Below are 22,334 nucleotides of genomic sequence, written 5' to 3' on the forward strand. Positions count from 1 at the left end.
AGGAATATTTCAAGGAGCAGTCATCATCAATCACCTGCGGGGCAGGGTCGGAGTATTTTGGTTGAGTTACAATAAAGTTGACCTTATACCCCATAACGCTCTGTAGTATTCTTTACTGCCATGTGACAATGATAAATGATGACTTACTGAAATAAATGGAGCACACGCGGTTCCGGTTCTAACTCCCCACTTCAGCAAACTATTTAAACGAATATGATTTATTTCTGTTAAGAGGTATCGAACGGTTCTGAATATATTTAGCTGCATGTACAGTTTGTATAGTCGCCGCTCCTTTCATTTTCGCAAATTGTGCTTCGTAATTATTTTTTGCACGGAAAAGCAATCAAGAACTTGTATAAATCCGGCTTACAATCTCGACTTAAAGCACTTAAAAAAAAAAACATATTTATTTCAGCACGATGCATTCAAGTTAAATCCAGATTGCAGAAGATCACATTGTTAGTGTGTGAGACTGAAAGGATGGAATCAAATTTTCCGATCAAAACAACGCGGATAAAGGTGTCCGTTCCATAAAAAATCACTGAGAGAGAATCAGGCTTGATTCTTATCTTAAAAGTCATGATTTTTTTTTTTTTTTTTTTTAATTAATTTTATTGGCATTCTACTGAGTTACAAAAGTAATAAACGAGAAGTTACACGTACAAAAAAAAAAAAAATTGCCAAAAGGGAGTAACGAACGGGACGTGAGTACCCATGCAAGGAAACTCCCTACAGAATAAAAAATAAATAAATATTACAAAGTTTTAAGTCAGTGCGAATGAGTTCTATGGCAGGAACAGTCTATAAACACTGACCAGGTACACGGTTGGTCAATATCGAAAACATTTGCTAATAAATTAAAATAGTGATTAGTGACAAAGTTCTTAAAGGATGAAAGAGTACCTAAGGAAGACGGAGGAGCTACTTTACACATAATATTCCACAGTTTTGTAATTCTATTAAAATATGAGGCCTTAAATAAAGATGTTTTACAGGACTGAGTTTTCAGCAATAATTCCGGATTAAAACAGTTTCTTGTGCGGTTGTGGGGAACAAAATTAACAAAGTTGTTAACGTCAATAGGCGATATTCCGTACAGACAGTTATAAAAAAATATTAAGTCTTTGATCTCTCGGTCATAACAAAGAGGCAACATATTCAACTTAATTAAGCGTTCTTTGTAAGAGGATTCGTGCAGTCTTTCCTTGATGATCTCGTAAAAGGAAGTTTTAAGATATCAATTCCTCATTTTTTTTTCGCTTTTTTTAAATCCTCCTACTTTTTCATCGTTTTTCCTTTAAAAGCAGACTCTCAGAGACAGTCGGTAGATATTTTATTAAACTGATAAAGGGGCTAAGTTTCTAAAGAAACCGTGGTGCTGCGTCATTCGCTCTGACGAAGGGCTAACGCTCGAAACGTCAGCTTTTAAACTCTTTACGGTGGTCAATTTACGTTTTCAACTCCGTTGATAACACTAAATTACCCTATTTTATCAAACTACCTGACTTTCCATTCTAAAAGGAAAAAAATACGATGAAGCTGCCCTTTCCTAAAATTGAGGATGTTTGGTAAATTTTTGGAGTAGACACAAAAAATGCCCTTACATTAAGTATTTACACCACTCTAAAAGACACCATAGTTACCAAGTTCTTACAAGGTTGGAGCCTTGGAGTGAACTGAACTACAATGTGTGGAAATTGCAAAGGCGTACCTATGGATTGAAGCGAGCGGGAGAAAATCTAATCGAAAGCCAGCTTCTACAAGAAAATAGGATCCTGTGGAAGTGCAGTTTAGCTGTCATATTCGTAACCACAAGAAGTAAGAATGTAAGTTTTGTGTCTCAACAATGACAAGGTCTAGTCAATTCTGCTAATAACCTGCCCTACTAAATTAAAGCTCCTTCAGGTGACTTTTACACGAAAAGATTTCCGAATATTGTTTCGTCATTGTTTTCTTAGATGAAAGAACTGTATGCATAACAAAGTAATATGTCAGTTAATACGAAAACCTTGTCCTCTCTTCAGTATGATTGAATTACAGGTTTCTTCCAATTGAAAGTTAATTTTTTCACCATGTTAACAAATAGATTTATAAAATAATTCAAATAGTACACACGCTCTGATTGGCCATAAAACCATTTTGCATGAGCGTATGTAAACACGGTTTCTGTTCCTCTTTCATTAGCTATTTTATAAAAGAAATGTAAAATGGTTTCCGTGTTTACATAGCCTGATGTAAACACTTGGGAGGTTGGGAGAACACGAGATAAGCTGGAAACCACTCCGCTTCACGTTGTGGTTTCCTACGCTTATCTCGTGTTCTCCCAACCTCCCACGTGTTTACATCAGGCTATGTAAACACGGAAACCATTTAACATTTCTTCATCCTCATGATCTGTTGTATGGCATACAGATAGATGAAGTCACCATTAACGACATTTTACAAATAGATTCCATGTTGTCATGGGTTGACTTCAGAAATAGATCACAGATGACATCAAAATATGGTAACACCTTGTTCTTACCACATTTTAACATTGGTTAGAGGGGAGAATTGAAGCGAATATATATTTGTAGCAAGCACAAATTAGTCATTCCTTCAATCCTCCATTTAATATTTTTATCTCATGATCTTCCCTTGATAGTTATGTTTGTAAATAAATAAATAAATCCAATCCAACTTCCCACACAGCATGCAATATGCATGATTACAGTACCAGCTGACTTTATAATTATTACAAGAATCATGGTTTGGTAAATACATTCATGATTATGTTCCAAATGCTGTTATTATATTATTGATCATAGATTCATGAAAATATTAACAAAGTCAATTAATATGTCATCCTGCAAAAGTTAATCTGGTCTTCCATTATTAGGAGAGCAATATGGGAAAATAGCACAGGCCTTGGAATAATCCTTAAAATACAAACACAAAAAAAAAAACACCAGATGAGAATTCAGGTTAATGCAAGTTCAAAGCAAATTTTATTTGGTCAAATTGCTATGTCATTTCTTAACCCTAATAATCTTTCCTTTCCTAACCCTGTAAACCCTAAGAGTGACTAGCATCTAATTTCTCCTTACAATATCACCCCTAAATCAAACATTAAGGTCATGAGAATGAATTGAATGATCACCAACTGAAGAAGCTCTACATTGAAAACCAAATTCTCATTGTGAGAACCTTGGGAAACATAGAGAACAGAATGGAGAATATGCATACTGATGTCAGGGTGTAAAGGGTTAATTTGTGTTTAACTCCTGAACTTTCCTATATCCTTTTGTTACCCATAGCAGTATGAAACAAACTATCTGTATGTTTATTTGTATTTGTTGCTGTCAATAAAATGCCATTCTCAAATGTATGAATAATGCAGAGGTAATAATTATTTGAAGAAAATCATATAGTTTGCAATAAACTAGTTTCTTCTTTAGAATTTCAAGCATAATCAAAGGGCAAAAACATTAGAAAAACTGTACAAGTTTAAAATTAGCCAGAGGTGAGATGAAGAGAATATAGCAATTGCAAATTACCCATCCCCTCAATTGTTCATTTGATTTTTTAATCTAATCCTCCCTCTATAGTTAGCTAAGAAATCAACCCAAGAGCAGTATGCTCAAGCTGTACAATACAAAGTGATGTAATAATTATCTCAAAAATTATTGCCTAGTAGATTATTATGTTTTAAATGCTGTTTTATATTAGTTGTCATAGACTGATGAACAGAATTTCAAGGTTCTAATTTCCTTTTTCATTCTACAACAATTCTTTTTAGTTTACTGACAAATTTGAAAAGCTGCAGTTAATGATATATGTGTGTTTCCATTAAGAGTCCATATTCATCTAGATTTGTAGCCTGAAAAAAATTCCTCATTCACTTTTCTTTCTTTCACTCTCAAGAACTAATGTTGTGGCATCCAAATCTAGTACAAGAAGAAAGAAATGTCAGCATACTGAGGGTCACTAGGTACAAATTTTCTAGTTTAAGAGTGAAATTTGGGATAATGTGAAGACTTCCCAGTGCAACTAAGAACCTTGCATACTGGCTAAACAAGTGATTAGGACATTGAAAACAGAGGTTTTTGAGACATGAGCAGTGGCTGGATATTAAAGAATTAAAGAAGACATCAGCTAGCAGACATTTTTTAATATTTTACTCCACATGTTGAAGACTAAAACTTTAAGAGTTATGTGGCGGAGTGTGAAAAGCTGAGTTCTGTAGAGTAAGAGGGTTAAAAGGTTAAACCAACAGCAAGGTCTCCAGTTGACTGATTGATGTCAAAGCATGGCAGAAGTAATCATATTTTGTTTGCAATCAGAGTACGCATCTCAAAATTGTTTGTGCTCAATACCCAACCTGCTGTCAATCATTGGTTAAGTTGTCAATTACCAAAGGTTTGTCACCAGAAATCTTTGATCCTTGGTTCAATAAAAAGTCATGTATACAGAAGCTTATTTCCTTATAGGTAATGCAAATAAGTCTAAAATACTATTATCAGGCAGTAGCTAAAACTGTGTTGTATTAGGGTCACCAATGATTTTGAAAACTTGCAATGGCAAAAACTTATCACGTAACTTATACATTTACCTTCAATTGACAGAGGGGAGAATTTTTGCTGGTTAGCACCAACATTTAACAGATCTCCAGTGCTTGTTGCCAGTGTAGGATTAGTATAGGCTCCTTTACAATCAGTGCTGTCATCAGGCTTGGAAGATGATGGACTCTGCTTTGTGTCGTCCTCAGAAGAATTGTATGGGGAAGGTCCGATCAGGGAGAGCAATACAGGAAGATAGCAAAGGCCATGGAATAATCCATAAAATACAACACATAAAAACACCTGATGATTAATAAAAATTGGTAAGTACAAGTTTTAGGCTAAGGTTGACTGGCAAAAGTGCTATAGTGTCTTAATTACCTCCAATGATCACTGCTGTTCAATTCTGTGTTTAACTCCAAAAATGGTCTTTTGTTACCCACAGCGGTATGACTGAAGGTTATAGAAGAAGTCTTACCCTGTGTTGGTTTTGCTTTACTTTGCTCTATGCCTATAAAACTTGTGCCACTTTTTCAACCAATTGGACACAAACTGAAACCAATTGTGACTTGGTTGCTAGCTTTTATTTTGTTGTGTAAGAAAGTTTGCTTGTTTTCACTCCAAGCTATCATCAGCTACTTTTGATCTTTTTTGAAATTTTGATTGCTAGACTCAGTTGAAAGTTATTACTATGATATCTTACCTTAAAGAAAGTCATTGTCGGATAAGAATTGGAAAGCACCAGAGGGCCAACAGCTATGTATGTACTAAAACCACCATTCCAAACTGCAGGTCCCATGTCACGTAGGGTGGTCAGAGCTCGTTCTCAAAGAAAATAATTTAAGCATAAAAATTCTTAAAAATTACTGTTCGATGGACTAACTCAGAGTCTACATTATTTTATAGGCATGAGACTTCAGGTAGCACAATATTGACTTAACCTATTGGAGGCTATGGGACACGGAAAAGCTGTTAATCAAGGTTCTATCAGGATTTTCTTGTAGAGTCTAGAGTTTGAGACATGTAAGGTTTTTATTATGAGAAGTTATAACTTTTGTTGACAAGATAGTGGCTCACATGTGACCTAAGACACTTCTGCCTCCCTCTTTGGCTGTCATGATTTGATTGGCAAAATGAGACAAAATGAATATTGTCCTCTGTCAGTTTCAAGTTACACTCATAATTAACCAAAGTGAACTAAACTACCAAATATTGACAAAATTTTTCAGTACAAAAAATTCACTGATGCTGTGGTCACAATAACAAAGTAATATGAATTACTTTGAATTCTTTAATTAATAATTTAATTAATTGAATTCTCCCCTTTGGCTGTTACACATTTCCTTGTAATTTAGTGAAGATAAATTGGTGTTAGTTGGTAAGTTTGAGTATTCTCATCACTTGTTTCCTGGATAATACAGTAAGAAGGAACATGTTAACCAGGAGAGTTAAAGGGTTATGCTGCATGGATCTCTTTTTCCCAACTTACCCTTTCGTGTACCAGATCTTATCATGAAAGTGTGTCCAATGTGGGATGAGTAATCCACAGACAATCCAATGGCCAACACAACACAAATGGTAGTCACAATATCAATTGTCAGACCCCAAAAATGGATTGTTCCCATTATTCCAACCTGTTTTTTGAAAAGTAATGTTAAATGGCCAACGTGTTTTAAGTCCACTATGGTAAAAGAAAATAGTCATTGTCATCATCATTGTTAATATCAACATCAACATCAACTTCTGCTACTACAACCACTACTGCATGTTATATCTACACCTAAATACAATGACAATGTTTCTACATCATTAACATGACAATCTCTCTACATTATTAGCATGACAATGTAGCTACATCATTAACATGACAATGTTGCTACATCATTATCATGACAATGTTGCTACATTATTACCATGACACTGTTGCTACATCATTACCATGACAATGTTGCTACATCACTACCATGACAATGTTGCTACATCATTAGTATGAAATGTTGCTACATCATTAACATAACAATTTTACAACTCAAGTCAATTGAGACAGTGTTACACCCACCAACGTAAATCCAACACAGGAAAATACTAAAAAGCATGTCCTCAAGCTTGGTAGCACAACAGCAGTAGCCACCAATACTGTTAAAAGTGCCAGGCCCGTGTTTCGGTAAAGCTCCGTTGAAATAATCTAAATAAATGAAATCAAATTACTCTGCTTATACTCTTAACTACTGGCAAGCAAGTTTATACAGGCATGTACCCCTGCAATTGTTCAGGAGTACAAGATGATTGAATAATGAATTTCAAAACAGCGGTCGATGTTGCCATGACAATTAATGAAGCATTTGCCATAGAATTTAACAACAATGTCAATCAAGGCTTTCCTGATAAAGGGCTATTCATGATATAAAAGTGATAAGTCAATTTGACTGCCTACTTGTGTTCATGAACCTAGGCAAAAGAATTGAAGAAGACACATTTTGAGAAATGTTAAACCCAAACTGTCGTGAGTCTTCACTGAATCATATCATAGTTATGTGCGTGAGAAAATGTCTTATATCACAGAAAAAAAGGGGAGTTGCTGTGGCTAGTAATAAGTTATTCAAAGTTTCTTTTTATGTACGGTCTGCTTGATGAAGGTGTCACTGTGTGTGCTAAACACTCAGCCAAAAAGGTGTACCTTATTTGTTTCACTTGTAAAGTAATATGGTGAAAACGGAAATCCGAGGCTGTCGTTAGGAAACACGGTTTTGATTTTGTCTCGTAAATTCTCCATTGCTTTCACTTCTTCTCGCGTTGAGTCCAAGTTTCTGTGCCTCAAGCGTATCTGAGATGCCTATTGTGAGAGCATTTATGTGAATAATGGATAACATTCTCCAGGTTGAGAGGATGTTAATTCAACTGTAGCTGAGGGCAACGCGAGAAAATAAAAATAATAAAAGCATTAATGTAGCGCCAAATCCATTAATTTCACCCTGGCGCTTTACATTAAAGATTATTAAAAAGCTAAAAAAAAAAAAAGGAAAAAGAGAAAAAATGTATAAGAATAAACTAAGTTCAAAATTCTAAGATAATTAAACACATCTATCATCAAAAAAAATTAAAAGAGTTATAAGCTTGTTGAAAAAATACTTTTTAAGTGTCTTTTAAAACTGACATTTGAGAATTGAGATAAGCGATGTGTAATGCATGGTAAGAATATCCTTTTCTCTTATATGCAAATTTTTGAGAAAGCAATTGCACTTAATATGTGCGACAATCTGCAAAAATAATTTACAAGGGGGTGAGACCACAACTAATTGACTGTATATGATGAGCTGAATTACGCTCGATTTTCGTTGGTCCAAACTTATGATCTATTCGAGAACGGACTCATAGATGAGGTCATCACTGCTGGTTTTTTTGCTTCTTTTTTATAAAAAAGCAAATCGATTCCATGTTGCTGTGGGTCCATTGAGAAATAGGTCACAGTAGATGTCAAAATGTGGTAAAACCATTAGTGAAACTTGGCTGTGCCTCGTGTATCACATTTTTGTTCTCACCACATTTTATTGTCAACTGTGAGCTATAAGTGAGCAGACGTATAGCAACATTAGTTAAGTATTACCAGAATCTGTAGTGGAAGCTGACCAGTTCCATTTTCAGTCCTGATATCACTCTGATAACTGAGACCAGAAGTACGAAGGAACTCGCCCAGCCATGGATAAAAACATGTCTCATTGGTGATCCTCCCTTAAAAGATAAAAACATTTTGGAGCTGAGATAGGATGCGACCATTAGAAGCTAATACTTATTTAAAGTCATTTTCCTATTTCGCTTGGTGTATCCTTAAATGAAACGCTCGGTGACAACTAGCGCTTAGATTTCACACAAGACTTCTTTTACGCTTTTACGAAACCCATAATTCAACAAGAATGTTGACGAATAGCATTTGTTCAGTTTTTAAAACACATTACTGTCACAAATTAATCAAAACTATGGCATAATTTGATAAACAAACAAGCCATCAGTTATGCGTTAAACAACAGTTAACTCGGCGAAATGCGTAACAAGAGCGCACATGATGCGTATTGTTTGGAAAGTTTCATGTCCTCTGATTACTTGAATCATTGTCTAGCTTTCAATATGTCATATGCTTACTTTTCTGGATACACTTTCCTGGTTTCTTGTCAATAGCCCAGCTAACAAAGTCTTCATACCAACTGTTTATGGAACTAGAAACTATATATTTTTTGTCACTGACTGCAATTTCGTAGACCCTGTGAAGTTTATCTTGTTCTTTAAAGTAATCGAACTTTCCTGAGGAAAGAAAATTTAACAGAGCCGCATAACACGCTCCTGTACTAGTCCTGTTCATGGAATTTAAGTTGGCAGTCAAATCCATGGGAAAAATTATGAAATGAGAAACCTATTTTTTTAACAGCTGTTTTTGAAGTCGAATTGTGCAACTTTTAAACCTCTACTGGCAGGAACAGCTTTTGGAAAGAAGTTAAACGCAAACTAGGACAAAGTAATCCTCAACTTGGTGTTTTTGAGTCACCAAGTTGATCCAGTTTTTTCATGCTTGAGACCAAGTTTAAGCTAAGTGGGCCATTATGAAATACTTGAACTAAGATAAATACAAATGTAGTAGATTATCATAGGAAACACTTGAAATTCTTGGAATTTTCTCAGTGAAGATAGAAGTGAATTTTTAGAAACCTCTTGCTAAGCGTACCTGTATATATCTTCACTGAGGCCCCGTTTACTGGAAAATACTGCAATGTAAGAACAAATAATTTTGCGATTACTCCAACTAGAAACGATGATCTTTCGGAAAGTATTGCTCGATAACATTCCAGTACAAGTAAAGACCAACTTCGAGACCAACTTCTATATCCTAAAGTTTATGGAAGGAAGGAAATAGGTAGAAAGTGAAGAAAGGAAGGAAAATAACACTGGTAAGACAAAGATTACCTTTGAGCTTAACGTAGCTTACACTTTCTAAATATCTTAAACATGCCTACCTCCTTCCCCAACTCTCCTGTTCCCCTCATCAGATGTTGAAATGAGAGAACACACATTATAAGCTAAGAAACACTTATTTTAAGACGGGAGAGCTGAGGTTTCCCAAATAGCGTGACACAGAGGAGAGAAATGAGAAATGTAAAGACAGAAAATGTGTGGACAGTTTTATCTAAGACTGCGAGGTTACCTTGCTGTTGGTAAACTTATACTTGTAGGACATCGAGTCAGGAGGCAAAAACCGGTTTTGATCGAAGGAAAGCTTTAGCATAATTGCTCCATAGAGGTTAAAACCAAACAGGGCTCCTGTTATGACGATGACAAAAACCTTCCCGGGAAGAGACAGTATGGCTGCTCCAATCTTGTCCATGATCGTTTTGAGAAAGTCTTTTTTTGCAAGGGAGCTCTCTCGATAGTTATCTGGTAGCGTTATGCAACAGCAGCAAAGGCCATCCCTTTTTTTCTTTTGCCTGCATCAACAAGAAAACAAGAATGGTTTTCAGTCAGTTCTGGGGAACATGAATGAGCCAAAGGGAGGTATTAAGATTGTATTTCGACAAAATCAAAGAAGAGAAGAGGACGATGGCCCAAGAGGCCAAAGATGATTCACACCAAAAAAAAAGAGTAGCAAATCTTCGAAAAGCGGAAAAGGTAAAGATGAAAGCATGATTAATTTTACGTTTTTCGTATGATTAATTAAAGTGATTGCATAATTTTTCTTGACCAAATAACATGCATTATTGCCCCTTTTATATGACATGAATGTTGTTTGTTCCTTAAAGATCACGTAAGGATGATCAGCTCAAAAGATACTATCCTGGGAAAAGCACCCTGTAAGTGTTATAGTAATAATTTGCAATTCGAAAAAAGTGAAGAAGCTCATCCAGCTGTTCGGAGGGCGAATGTGCAGATCTTTGAAAGGTAAAAGTAAAATACCAAATTTACAGGGCTTGTTTTAACTTCAGCAAATCTGATTTCAGCAACTTAACGCGAGTGGTAACAATCACGACTAGAATGTTACCTTCGCGCGTCGATCGCCAATAACGCTGTGAATAAAGTAACTTGAAGGATGAAGTCTGCCAAAACACCTAATGTAATACAAACCAAAGTTAAAACGTTATGGGTTAATACTTTCATGCTATACTGCGCACAATATCTCTAGAATGTCGGGGTTTACCTCACCTTGCTCTTTTTATGAGGGGCTAAAGGTTCTTTAAAAATTGAAAGGTGAAAACGTTAATAGTTCCAGGTAGCCATTTGACCTGCTTTCAGGTATGGAAAGTTGATAAGAGTGTGATAATCACCTAGGCATGTAGCATCTGACTTGCTTACCTGAACGATTCCATTCCCACTTCCCTGTGTATGGGTAAAATCACTTACCTATTGCCGCATAAATACAGAATGCTCTCAGTGCTGGTAATAGCTGCAATAAAATATCAAAAAAACCACGGTCATGTGCAACTTTCAAACTAGAAGGTTGAAAAGATTAGAAGAAAAAGGTGTGAACATTGCAGAAGTGAAAAATGCAATGGATTACGAAAAGCAGCAGTACAAGTTCGTTCAATCTCTTTTTAAAGTAGAAATTTTATTCTGCTTATTCATCTGAAGGACTCTTAATTAAGTCAATAATGAGTCTTTTTCCCCTGCATTTTCGTTTGTTTGTAGTTTGTTGTACCCGTGAACTCAAATGAATCCAAAACTGCTTCAAATGAGGTTTCTTAGTTTTGTTTGTGTATTCTAATTTTACATGATAAGATTTTTTTTTTTCAGTTCATGTAAAAACTTATTTCTTTTGCAGCCATTTTTGGAATGTCATGCAACGTTCTCCCCCCCAAACCTATTCCCTCCCTCAACCCATCCCCCTTTCCCCGCCCCTCCTGAAGGAGCGTTAAATGATATCCCATAGAGCAGCTGTAAGGAAGACCAAGGAAAACCGGACTAATTAAAACTACAATTAAATTGAATAAATATTCGTACAAACCGTAGTTGATCCTATGAGAAATACAAGAAAATCCGTCAAAGTTGTGATGGTGATTGAGCATCCCTGAAACAAGACAGCGACATAGTATGGCTGAATTGATGCAATCATGCGCAACTCGGCACTGATTGAATTAGGAACTGCTTTCTAACTCTACGTAATAATCAGTTTATATCTTTTTTATTTCATTTTTTTAACATCTTTTTTTTATTCGCGCGCCCTGATTGTTTGAAATAAGAGTGCGCTAAGTTTGTTAATCACACGTCCGCAACTCGCAATATAAAAACTTTTCTTTTCTCCCATCATTCCACTCTGGTCATTACACCATTAACCAATAGCAGGTGCACACTATTATTTAAAAAAAATTGTTGTAGGATGAACACCTCTTATAACTTACAGCATGTTTCAGAGTAAGTCCAAGTCGTTCTTGTATTGGTTGGGTCTGACATATGTCTGGTGCCAAATTGGTCCAAGCTTGAACGATCACAAATATGTCATCCACTCCAATACCTACGAACAAACATTCTAACCTTTTCACTCCTAATATTTGAATATCAATTGCATTTACTGTCTCCCGTTCATTTCCCATCATTTCAGCTCACACATTAAGTTGATATTTTTTGTTCCTCGATTTTCTGCTTGAAAATGTACAGATATCGTTATGATAAATTCCTTTATAATACTTCGCCAACATAATTTATATTAATTTAACACTTGAGAAACGAAAAGAAATTCATGCACATTGTGATTTTTGTGGTTTTTCACCCATATCTTTTCCAAACCAACCACCGGTGTTGAACTCGCTTCAAAAATTGATAGTTGTCAGATCCACATGCCTCCATTCACATTTAGCTACACTTACCAAGTAAAAGGAAAGGTAATGCAGAATGAATCGGACCGTAAAAAACCCCAAATGCACTTGCTATTCCAAATGACACACCGATAGATAAGCCAACGCAAAGAACCCCAAATAACGCCAGCCAAACCTGTATGCAGGTAATAAGGAGATGAATTAAAGATTGTTTAGAGATGTCATCGTATTAGAATCCTAATTAAGAGGATGTTAGCTTTCATTGGAACTAAAAACCTAGCTAAGGGCCCTAAAAAGTTTTGCTCCTAATGTTTCCTCCTTTTCACACAGCGGCAAATAATTTTTCTGATCCAATTTACTGTCTTTTACACTGCTCCGTTATATAAAAACCTTGAACCCTTCGACACTAATCTCCTTACAACGCCACCCTTGAATCACGCATTAACATCGTGAGACTTGAGGAAATGACTACCTACTCAAAGAGCTCTTGATTGTGGAATTATTTTTGTCAGTATGGAGAATATGCATACTGATGTTAAAGTATCCTTATCGTCATCTCGGTTATTCCAACCAGAGGATCTAGACGGATAGTTAACATGCCTAAAGTGTGCCTAAAATGAGTGACAGAAATCAGAGGATGAAACACTTACCTTGGTATTCATGCGACTGAAATTTCCCAGCATTACAGAAGCATAGAAAGTAACAAGGATGTATCCACAAGAAAGCAGAATAATGTCGTCTTGAATACTTTCGTCTACATCTCCTTCATATCTACAAGGCACGAGAAGAGAAGAATCCTACAGAGTGTTATTAAAGCTTCATATCCGTTCTATTAGAAAATACCACACAGGTGATTAGAGCTTTTCGCGCGTGCTGATTGGTTAGCTCAAAAGTGATCAGCCAGCGACCGAAAAGACATTACAATCGCCCGTCACGAGTGAAAATTTAATTATGTTTTGGTATATTGAAAGGAAGAATGTAATTGTGAGGTTACTGAGTAATATAATCTAAAACAATATTGGCATCGGTGCCAGTGAAAGTGGTGAAAATTTACCTCTACTAAGGTGAATAATTGATAACTTTTTCGCCATGTAACAGATAACTCGCTTGCTGTTGTCTAGAATGTTGGTAACAACGTCAGTGTTATCAATCCAGACAGTGACGGGGATTTCCCAATACTCTTCCCTAGCTAGGTCACGTTAAAAACCTCTTAAAAATATAACATGGATTTGTGGCAAAAAATTTGAAAAATTCATACCTAACTTTTGTCATGTAGTAAAGCTTCGCATTAGTTGTTTTAGTAGTGTCCATCAGTTTATTGAATTCTGTTTCCCATTTCTCGACCACCTTATCCTCCTGTTAAGAAATATTTCCATTTTATCACACCTTTTTTTGTTCCTTAATAGAAAATATAGTTACATTGGTGCGAGTAGTTTGACTGATAGCGTGAACCTACTTTCATTTACACCAGTTATACCGATGTCATGTTTGTGAAAATGGTTTATCAACTAGTGCAAGTTATTTTTTATGCAAAACTCGTTGATAAGATTCAGATTAACTATAATGTTTGTCAATTTGCCCCAATTTTTTTTTTTGAGTCCTGCACAGACGAGACTACCGTAATCTGAAATTACCTGTTCTTCATGTAATTTTAGGGGATAAAAGTTAAATCAACAAGGGTACGAGTCTAACGTAAAATAATGGTTGTGCATTTTGTAATGACCTAAGTATACGTCTTTATCTCTCACCACTCATAACAAAGAAGTGTAATGTAACCCACCAATCGTCCTTCCTTTGCATTCAGTTTTGGATTGAATTTGATTCCAAACAAAAGAGTAGTAGCTTCGGCAGCAACCACGTGTCCAGTCGAGTTCCTCTTGATTCCTCCGATGTACTTTGATAAATCAAACTTTTTTCTGGTCATTGGACTACGAAATTACAAAGAAAAAAGAAAAAGAAATAGAGAAAAACTCTTCAAAAGAAAAATTCATACTTGAAAAATATACATACATGAACAAAGCTGTTCTAAGATCGCAATATCAACTGTAATCTACGTTTCGGTATGAAAGATCTCGCTTTTTTCCAAATTTTCCTTAATCGCAAATTACTCCTTTTCAGTGGCTGCGATGTTCCACAAACTGTTATTTCCTATATCGCAAATTGCCCTTAAATATCGACATACCTTATAAGCTCATAACTCAACGGTATGAAATTGATAATAACGATGATAATGATAATAATAATAGTAATGAACGATTAATGATGATAGATGTGTCGTGAAACCAAAACCAAGTAATCACAATGACAAATCAGAAGAAAGGGAAATACTTTAAGAGCCAATCAGAAGAAAGGGAAATACTTTAAGAGCCGATGAGAACTCAAAGTGAAACTGACTAAGATGCCTAAAGCGTAGGAAAACGCGGGTTAACAAGTCGTGATTGGTTACGCGGGTAACCAGGTCGTGATTGGTTGTAGCATTGCATCTGATTGGTTGAGAGAAAGGTTCGAGTTTTCTGGAAGAATCACAGAGTAAAGTAGAGCAAAATCAAAGCAATCCCGATTACTTTCGACATTCAATTTAAAAATTGCCTCCATAATTATAACAATAATAACAAAAACAATAACAGTAATGGGAAAAATTATATGAACTCTGCTGATTTAACATATTTGTAGGCAGAAGGCGTAGTGTCTATAACCAAGCTCGGTAAAGTCAGGCCCAGTCACCTTTGACGCAAATGAAAATTTGTCTTAATCGCTTTAGAAATAAAGATGTGCATGAAATGAAGACTTGTATATGTTTGAAGTTCACCTTATTATAACTTCTTGGTTTATCTTTTCCAAAATGTCTTCTCTTGTGAGACGGTTTATTACAGCTTCGTCAAAAGACCAGAGCTCCAATAAACCACTTTTTAAACAAATCGGGCCAATTCTGAAACATTTCAAACAATGTCAGTGTCAGCCCGTTAAATTTTTCTTTTCTTTACGTTTTGATCTGAGCTGGGAGACCTCAGACTGGCGGCAGGCAACCAGTGTCCGAGGAGAACCCGACGAAATACGATACATTTTACTTCCTCCTTCCCCCCCCTCTACACACACACACACACACACATACAAAACACACCCACGCACGCACAAAAAGGCCCAAACCGGTTATTCAGGTATCCCTACCTGAAACATATATTCTCCCAGGAATGTTTGGTCTTTCGATCAATTTTTGTTCCCTTCTCATAGACCATTAAAGCCTGTAAAAAAAAGCAAAAAAGCAGTGAAAGAAAAAGGCAAATTTTTGATACTTTTAAAATATTAATGGTGTCTTACGTGGCTGGCGGTTTTTTTAAGGCTTTACGGTTTGTTTGCGATAAGAGAAGCCGGAAGGGGAACACAACTATCTTCCGTCCCAAGCCTCTCACGGCTTCACCACTTCATTGGCATAGTGCAGACAAATTGAATTACCAGTTACACAAGCTATATCTATAATGGGTATGACAAAGTATTTTTCGAGGAAATTCAAAGGAGTACTGTATGTTCTCATTCACTCAAATTTATCCAGGTCAATTAACTTCACCATGACTGGGGCAGTGCAGACATCTTCTGTCGAGGAATTCTCCGCATAATTTGCAGTGGTCGACTTTGATTGATTTCTCACCTCTTTCATTACTTCGGGAGTGAGGACATTAACGGCCACAAGAAGCACACTAGAAACTCTCATCTGTGCCGGGAAGTTCTTTTGTATCCACAATTTGTGTCTTTGGACGGTCGAATCTTGTGGCGTCCAAAGCTTATCTACTCTATTCTCCTTTGTAAACTTAAGAACACCTAAGAGGCACACTCCGCAAATAGCTAATGAAATAAAAATGGTGATCCATGGACTGCCGCTGACTACTTTCCCCAATCTAAGTATGTAAGCACATATCACATATTACACATAGCACATCAATAAGTACGACTACCGAGGTCATTTGAATATGTCAAGTCTGGTAAGACGTTAAATTACACGACCAGCACCCCTGGCTAGGGAAGTCGGATTATGTGAAGTGCTCCAAACAATTGGAATCGAACGGTATAATCATTTGCAATTATCAGTGGAATTAAATGAACTATTTTCTCTTAGAAAGAAAAGATAACAATTACTCACAAAGTAAGACCGCCATCGAAATTGGTAATTATCAACTGTTTACAATATTTTTTTTAACTGAATGCCTTATACTAATATGTTATTTCCATTCATATTCCCACACCAAAGGTAATGAAGCTCTTGTAATACTACTAAATAAGATATGTTTTAATTTTATCGTTTCACACAACCCCAGATTATCAGGGAAAAAAAAGATTATGCCCATTCTGTGAGTCAAATTTTAAATACCAGGGTGCAAAGAAAGTCAGTTTTACAGCTTGCCCTTCAGGCAAGCTGTACGTAACATCTACTAGCCCGAAAGTCATTCTTACTTGCCCGAAAAATTTTTTTCGCAAGCAGAAAAAAAAGAGAGTTGTTTTGCTCTCGGCGCTGTCACACTGCAGAATTTTCTCTAAGTCCACCGCAACACGTGAATGATTATCATGCATTTTAGACATTTTAGAATTTAGAAACACATTTTTTGAGAAAAAAAACGGCGTTGGAACCGTAAAACCAAAGTTCTCAATGGACACACTTAACGATAACGTCGACAACGTGAAAAGCTGCCAGTGAAAGCGCCTCATTCTCCAATTTGCCGCCAAAAAGATTTCCCGCCGGAGTATTTCTTAGCAGCTGACAGGAGAGATAATGATATTATTAACGGGGATAAAAATTTGATAGCTTTCATGAGTTTGCTTCTCATTCAAAAGTAGTGCATTCAGAAGATTATTTTTCTGAAGAATGTTTGTTTGAGAGTCGTCTCAGTGCAAGTACCGAGTCACGTATCAGTGAACAAATTCTGTAAACAAAAATTATGAAAGTTTGTGGTTCATCTTGTTACAAGTAACTAAAGGTTTTACGTTTCAAGAGAACAAAAATGTTCGTTTCATCTCTGGCAACTTCTTATCTGAAAGATTTTCGTGTAAAGTGAAAACAATACGATCTGGTCTATATATTTTAATCAACAAACACCTTCGGTATCGGTGTTTAGAATTTACCATATTGAAACACACGTGACCAATATTTGCTAAAACCATAATAGCTTTCTTACTGGAGTTCAGGATCAAAACCTTTTGTTTACGTTCCTCAGAAATGATTATGAAGCAAAATTTAGACAAATAGTTTTCTCTGAGTTAGTAAGAATTAGTCACGGGCAACATTTACCTCCAAAGTTTTTTTTCAATATCTGCTTTTATTCTATATATGGAATCTCAATATGTCTCGTCTGACATGTAATGCGATACTTCGTCTTGTTTATGCAGATTTCTCTTCGTCGGAACGACTTTCGGTCCGCATGAATTTAATAGGAATTTTAAATATTTGTCTTACAGTACTTCTGTAATTTTGATTCTCCGAAAAATGTTCGTTTGCCCTTCGGGTAAGTTAAGCACAGAATTCACTAGCCCGATCGCAAAATCCACTAGCCCCGTGATATCACACACGACTTTCTTTGCACGCTGAATATGTTTTGGGCCCTCTTCAGACTCGTTTTAACCTTCGTCTGGCGGCTCGGACTAAAACAAGGCTAAGTCGGACCCCAAACATATTTAAACTCTATGGTTTTATTTCACCATGAGAACTATTCTATACCACCCATGTGTAGCAATCCCAGTTCCCGCGATTGAAGGTAAAACTGAAGTCACTCACCTGTAAAAATAATTTTCTAGAGATGAGGTGATAAAATTGCTCGCCGTTTTCTGGGCTTCACAAAGTAGCCCCAGGTACCTTTTCCAACGTGGCTCCACCGAAGCCGTGTCTGTTTCCATCACTGAAAGTCATGTTACAAAATACTGAGGATAAATTCGTGTGAGTCGCGGGTGAACTGTCGTTAGGTCGAGGGTATATTATCGCGGATCGCAAGTGTTAAATTTGAGCATATCACGATATGCTCTTCTCGTCTCTTTCAATCTCGTGTGTTGATTTGTTTAGAAAAACGAGCATGGTGATAGCATAGGCTTAACTCTTTAATTCCCATGAGCGACCAAGAAAGAATTTCTCCTTACACTACAATGTCAAGCAGAAAAGTGATGAGAATAAAGAAAAATTTCAATAAGGGTATTATAAGTTGATCCAATATAAAATTCTCCCAACTAAAATCATGACAATTGTATGACAGACAGTAGGGAGAACTACTAATGAGATCTGGGAGTGCGTTAATTCAGAGACGAAGGTCTTTTCCATACGTTTAGCCATTCTCAATTTAAAATAAAATTAACTAAAGAAATATCCAGAAACGCCATCACGCGAGTAAAGTTCTTGTTGACGTAATTTCAGATTATTTTTCTCTATTTAGAAGCATGCAATCAAGACTTCGTTTTCAAAAGAGATCTTTAGAGAAATTTCCAAAATTCACGTTAAGGTTAGAAACTTCTACAGTACGCTCGCGTGTAACCAAGCCTTTTTCCTTCGCAGCCAGGCCTCCCCTGAGCTCGGGCTGTTGGGTGGATTCTTTCATTTATTTGTCGTTTTTATTAACATGTTTATTATTTCTCTCTTTCTGCTGCACGACTGACTGTCCCACTTTCCCGAGAGGGAAGACGATGGGAAACCAAATAATTTATGGAAATGGTATTTTGACCTGCGACTCCTTAGTCGAGAGACGAAAAAAAAAGTTGGATGATATGTCCATACTGTTAAGTTAAAAGGCGGTACAAAGAAATTATTGTGAAAATGTTCAACCAGACTTTGGAATGGTCAGACAGAGAACATTCTCACCGGTCGTGGCACGAACAGTCTGCCGGTGAAAATTATCCATGCCTTAGTTAGAATTAGTAACATGAAGAGTGTATATACTTGTGTCTTGCATATAAGTGTCTTTGTTTTCAATCAATTTGCAAAACTATTGTTTGTAAGATAAGCAATTACGGTACTGACGTGGAGTGGAATTCAATTTTAACACGTTCCCCGAAACTGAAGCCGATGAACCAGATGTGGCGTTTACAGTTTCGACCTGATTCAAAACAGATGATTTTAAAAAGAAAAATCCGGCAAACGTCTTGGTTTAGACGAACAATAAATATGGAAAATATGCTTCCTTAAGTTACATGGAATATACATAGTTGTTTATTCTAAGGGGTTCATGCTGAAATCAAGATGACAGTTTGTTTTCCGGAGTTCGTGCGCGAGCACTCGATCTTACATTTAGTTCAAAACTTACTTCGTCGTTCAGGACTTTTGAGATCTTATGTTTTCAGTCACATTTGTTTTCACCATAAAATCGTTAATAATGGTGCATACATATCATTTTCCAGTCTGTTAAGCAGCTTAAATCACGATCGTCAGATGTTTATAAATAAAAAAATAAAGTAACAGCTCGAGCTATTCACGCATTTAGATGTCATGAACGTTACCATGAAGATAATGATAAAACGAGGAACTCAATAAACGCAATGAATAGGAAAAATTTAAAAACAAGAGTACAGTAACCCAAGAGCTCATGTGTTGATCAGAGATACTCTGTAGTTCAGTTGTTCGTAATACTTGGAAGACCGTAGACAGACAACACACCGAACCAAGCAAATTGGTCCCTCGTTGAAGTTTATGCACTGATCCGTTCAAAAATGTGCCCTTTTCGATTTGTTAGCTTGTGTATTTGTCTCCGAATTTAGCTTATCACAGAAGTTGATAAAGCTATCTGTGTTTAGAAGCCCTACAATTCAACAGAATTTAAAGGTAGCGTCGCTTCACTTTTTGTCCTCTTGCAAAAATTCCTTTGCTTTGCAGAAAGTCCATTTACTTTCTCCATGAATGCTCATACATTGCACACGTGATGAAGAGTTCAGGGTTCGATTTGCGGCGTGAAGAAAAGAAAAAAATACGAGCTCATTTTAACTCGAACTTTCTTTTGAAAGCCAAAGTAAATAAATCTTACCTAATTGATCAAACAGTCGCCAGAGCACGGAACAAAGATCATTGCCTCCGTGTTATGAGCTTGTTGGAAATCTAACATTCTTAAGATAACAAATACTCGGTTTCACAACTCGTGTTTCACTCGTCTCAGCGGAGGAACTACATGGCTAAAGTGATAAAGTCATATACAGACTATGGGGATTTTTAGATCATAATTATCATTTTAACATCGGCTCCTCAATTCATAATTATCAAACTCGCCATGCCAGCGACCTGAGAATTGATAGATCTCGTAGAAGTAAAGTTCAGTTACACTCTTCCTGTTTGTTTGGAATAGAATGAAATTCTAGTTGAAGGCAGAAACAGTGAAACTATTAACAGTTTAAAGAACGTCATCTCACAATTCTTGTTGTAATTTGAGAGACTTTGCCGAGTTTTTAAGCTCTTTCATCACGTTTAGTGCAATTTGAGAGACTGCAGTTTTTAACTCCATTTTATTAAGTTTAGTGTAATTATTATTATAGTTTTTAGTTTTTCGATTTTAATTTTAAAACAGGACTCGCCTGAAAACCACCTTTTGATGAGGCGACTTCCTGTATAAAGAATGTAATTATCATAAAGAAAAGTTTGGTCGCGAGGGGTCTAAATAATTTTTAGTACTTGGGAGGTTTGCCACTTCGCTTTTTTCCCTAACTCTTTGCAGAAACGGAGTCCGCTCTTGTGTTCAATCAATAGTGCTGTCCTTTCCAAGGGCATTCAAGTTTTCTAGCTTTCATTACGATTTTTCTAAGATGTCAAATTGACAAATTTCGTAATGTGACTCAAAAAAGGAAATCGTCGATATTCCTTAAAGAATACTGGTTACTGGTTATGTCATGCAGATATCTAAATTCAGACTTACCATATGGTTTCTAAAGCCACCAAGATAGTTGCAGTCAAGCTGATATTTTGCGACATAACATCCGAGCGCTTGTATTGTCAGCGAAGGCAGTGAGTCTGACCTAAGCTGTCTAAATCATCGTGCCTGAAGGCTTCTACCTATAATTAATTCGACAGGCGCGATTAGAGAATGCAAAATGTCTCAAATCATGAACCGTGAAGTTACTTCTCGAATGTGCTTTTGTAGGGATTTCGCGTGTAGTGTTTCAACCGGTGGTGTTTATAGAGGTCTTATAGAGGTCTTTACTACAAGATTTCGTGTGTAGATTTTGGGATTTGGGACTTCTTATAAAATTCTGATGAAAATCTCTGGAATTTGAACAGATATACTCTAATCTTCCTTTTGATTCTTAAAGTTCTCCTTCTCTTGACGTCGGCCAGTGAGTAAAGTTGATTACGTTACAAGTGTGTAAGTGTGAAAGGAATTTTTTTCCGTCTTCCATCAGGGATCGGGTTCGTAATACTGGACATATATCCCGTCGGGTTTGTTTAGTAGATTTTCAGACATACATTGATAGTATCTTTTTTATACATAATTGCCAGAAGGTTTGGATAGGAGCAGATATGTAACGATTTATTCAAGGTACAGAGTTGAATTTAAAGTGTATAAGAAAATGTTGATTGGTCAAAACAAACAATAATGACAGAACAGTGTATGTAATTACAAGGAAAGTTTTAAATTAACATGATAAAGTTGACGATTTAATGTAGGTTGCTCCCGTTTAATGTGGATAGCTTCTTAGATTTTAAGTTGGAAAGTTGTGGAAGCGTGATCTAAGATGCTAAAACACTCATCAGAACAAAGAGTGCGACATTGTGGAGGATTATGCAGATGTTTGAAAATGTGAGAGGTCCTATCACTGACCAAGTGCTCATGCACACATGTGGATAAATGCCGAGAGGTTTTACTGACATAGCAGGCATTACAGCCTGCACATTAAAACTTGTGAACCATACACGTACATAGCCCACGAGGGATAGGGTCTTTCATACCAAATATATGACCTATTTTAAAAGATGAAAAAAACCAACTTAATATCTATGCTGTTACAATAACGCCTGGCAAAGTGGCGAACCCTTTTTTGTGTGACAACAGAAAAAGGG

At 36.3% G+C, this 22,334-nt stretch overlaps 1 protein-coding gene and 1 long non-coding RNA gene across 3 annotated transcripts; one reads left to right on the top strand and one right to left on the bottom strand.

The window, feature by feature from the left end:
• Nucleotides 1-1,656: 1,656 nt before the first annotated feature.
• LOC131768895 (uncharacterized) lies at nucleotides 1,657-7,094 on the top strand. Of its 2 annotated transcripts, XR_010715918.1 has the most exons (5): nucleotides 1,657-1,826; nucleotides 3,438-3,502; nucleotides 3,904-3,970; nucleotides 4,605-4,861; nucleotides 5,445-7,094. It is a non-coding gene; the product is annotated as an uncharacterized lncRNA (long non-coding RNA). The 2 variants fall into 2 exon arrangements; XR_010715917.1 differs by lacking the exons at nucleotides 3,438-3,502; nucleotides 3,904-3,970.
• Nucleotides 3,021-21,275, bottom strand: LOC131771430 (patched domain-containing protein 3-like). Its single transcript, XM_066159714.1, has 23 exons — nucleotides 21,193-21,275; nucleotides 18,090-18,210; nucleotides 15,975-16,221; nucleotides 15,497-15,570; nucleotides 15,138-15,257; nucleotides 14,109-14,256; nucleotides 13,587-13,684; nucleotides 12,979-13,099; nucleotides 12,380-12,503; nucleotides 11,915-12,027; nucleotides 11,521-11,583; nucleotides 10,920-10,962; nucleotides 10,561-10,627; nucleotides 9,730-10,009; nucleotides 9,253-9,292; nucleotides 8,676-8,834; nucleotides 8,143-8,267; nucleotides 7,216-7,371; nucleotides 6,598-6,723; nucleotides 6,028-6,172; nucleotides 5,242-5,363; nucleotides 4,592-4,841; nucleotides 3,021-3,926 (listed from the first exon to the last, which is right to left on the bottom strand). The coding sequence occupies exons 2-23, from the start codon at nucleotides 18,206-18,208 to the stop codon at nucleotides 3,874-3,876; spliced, it is 2,793 nt and encodes a 930-aa protein (XP_066015811.1). The 5' UTR covers nucleotides 18,209-18,210; nucleotides 21,193-21,275; the 3' UTR covers nucleotides 3,021-3,873.
• Between the last annotated feature and the right edge of the window lie 1,059 nt (nucleotides 21,276-22,334).

Source organism: Pocillopora verrucosa, chromosome 12, assembly GCF_036669915.1.
Source record: "Pocillopora verrucosa isolate sample1 chromosome 12, ASM3666991v2, whole genome shotgun sequence".
NCBI lineage: Eukaryota > Metazoa > Cnidaria > Anthozoa > Scleractinia > Pocilloporidae > Pocillopora > Pocillopora verrucosa.

What these genes read in the sequence shown, in the direction of transcription:
- LOC131771430 (XM_066159714.1), bottom strand. Translation starts at nt 18,208, where the DNA reads ATGGAAACAGACACGGCTTCGGTGGAGCCACGTTGGAAAAGGTACCTG. An exon ending in ATAAGTTTACCAACAGCAAG is followed by an intron (nt 9,293 to 9,729) that starts GTAACCTCGCAG and finishes CTTACATTGCAG; the next exon opens with TATTTTCCAGTAAACGGGGC. An exon ending in CGACAATGACTTTCTTTAAG is followed by an intron (nt 4,842 to 5,241) that starts GTAAGATATCAT and finishes ATTAATCATCAG; the next exon opens with GTGTTTTTATGTGTTGTATT.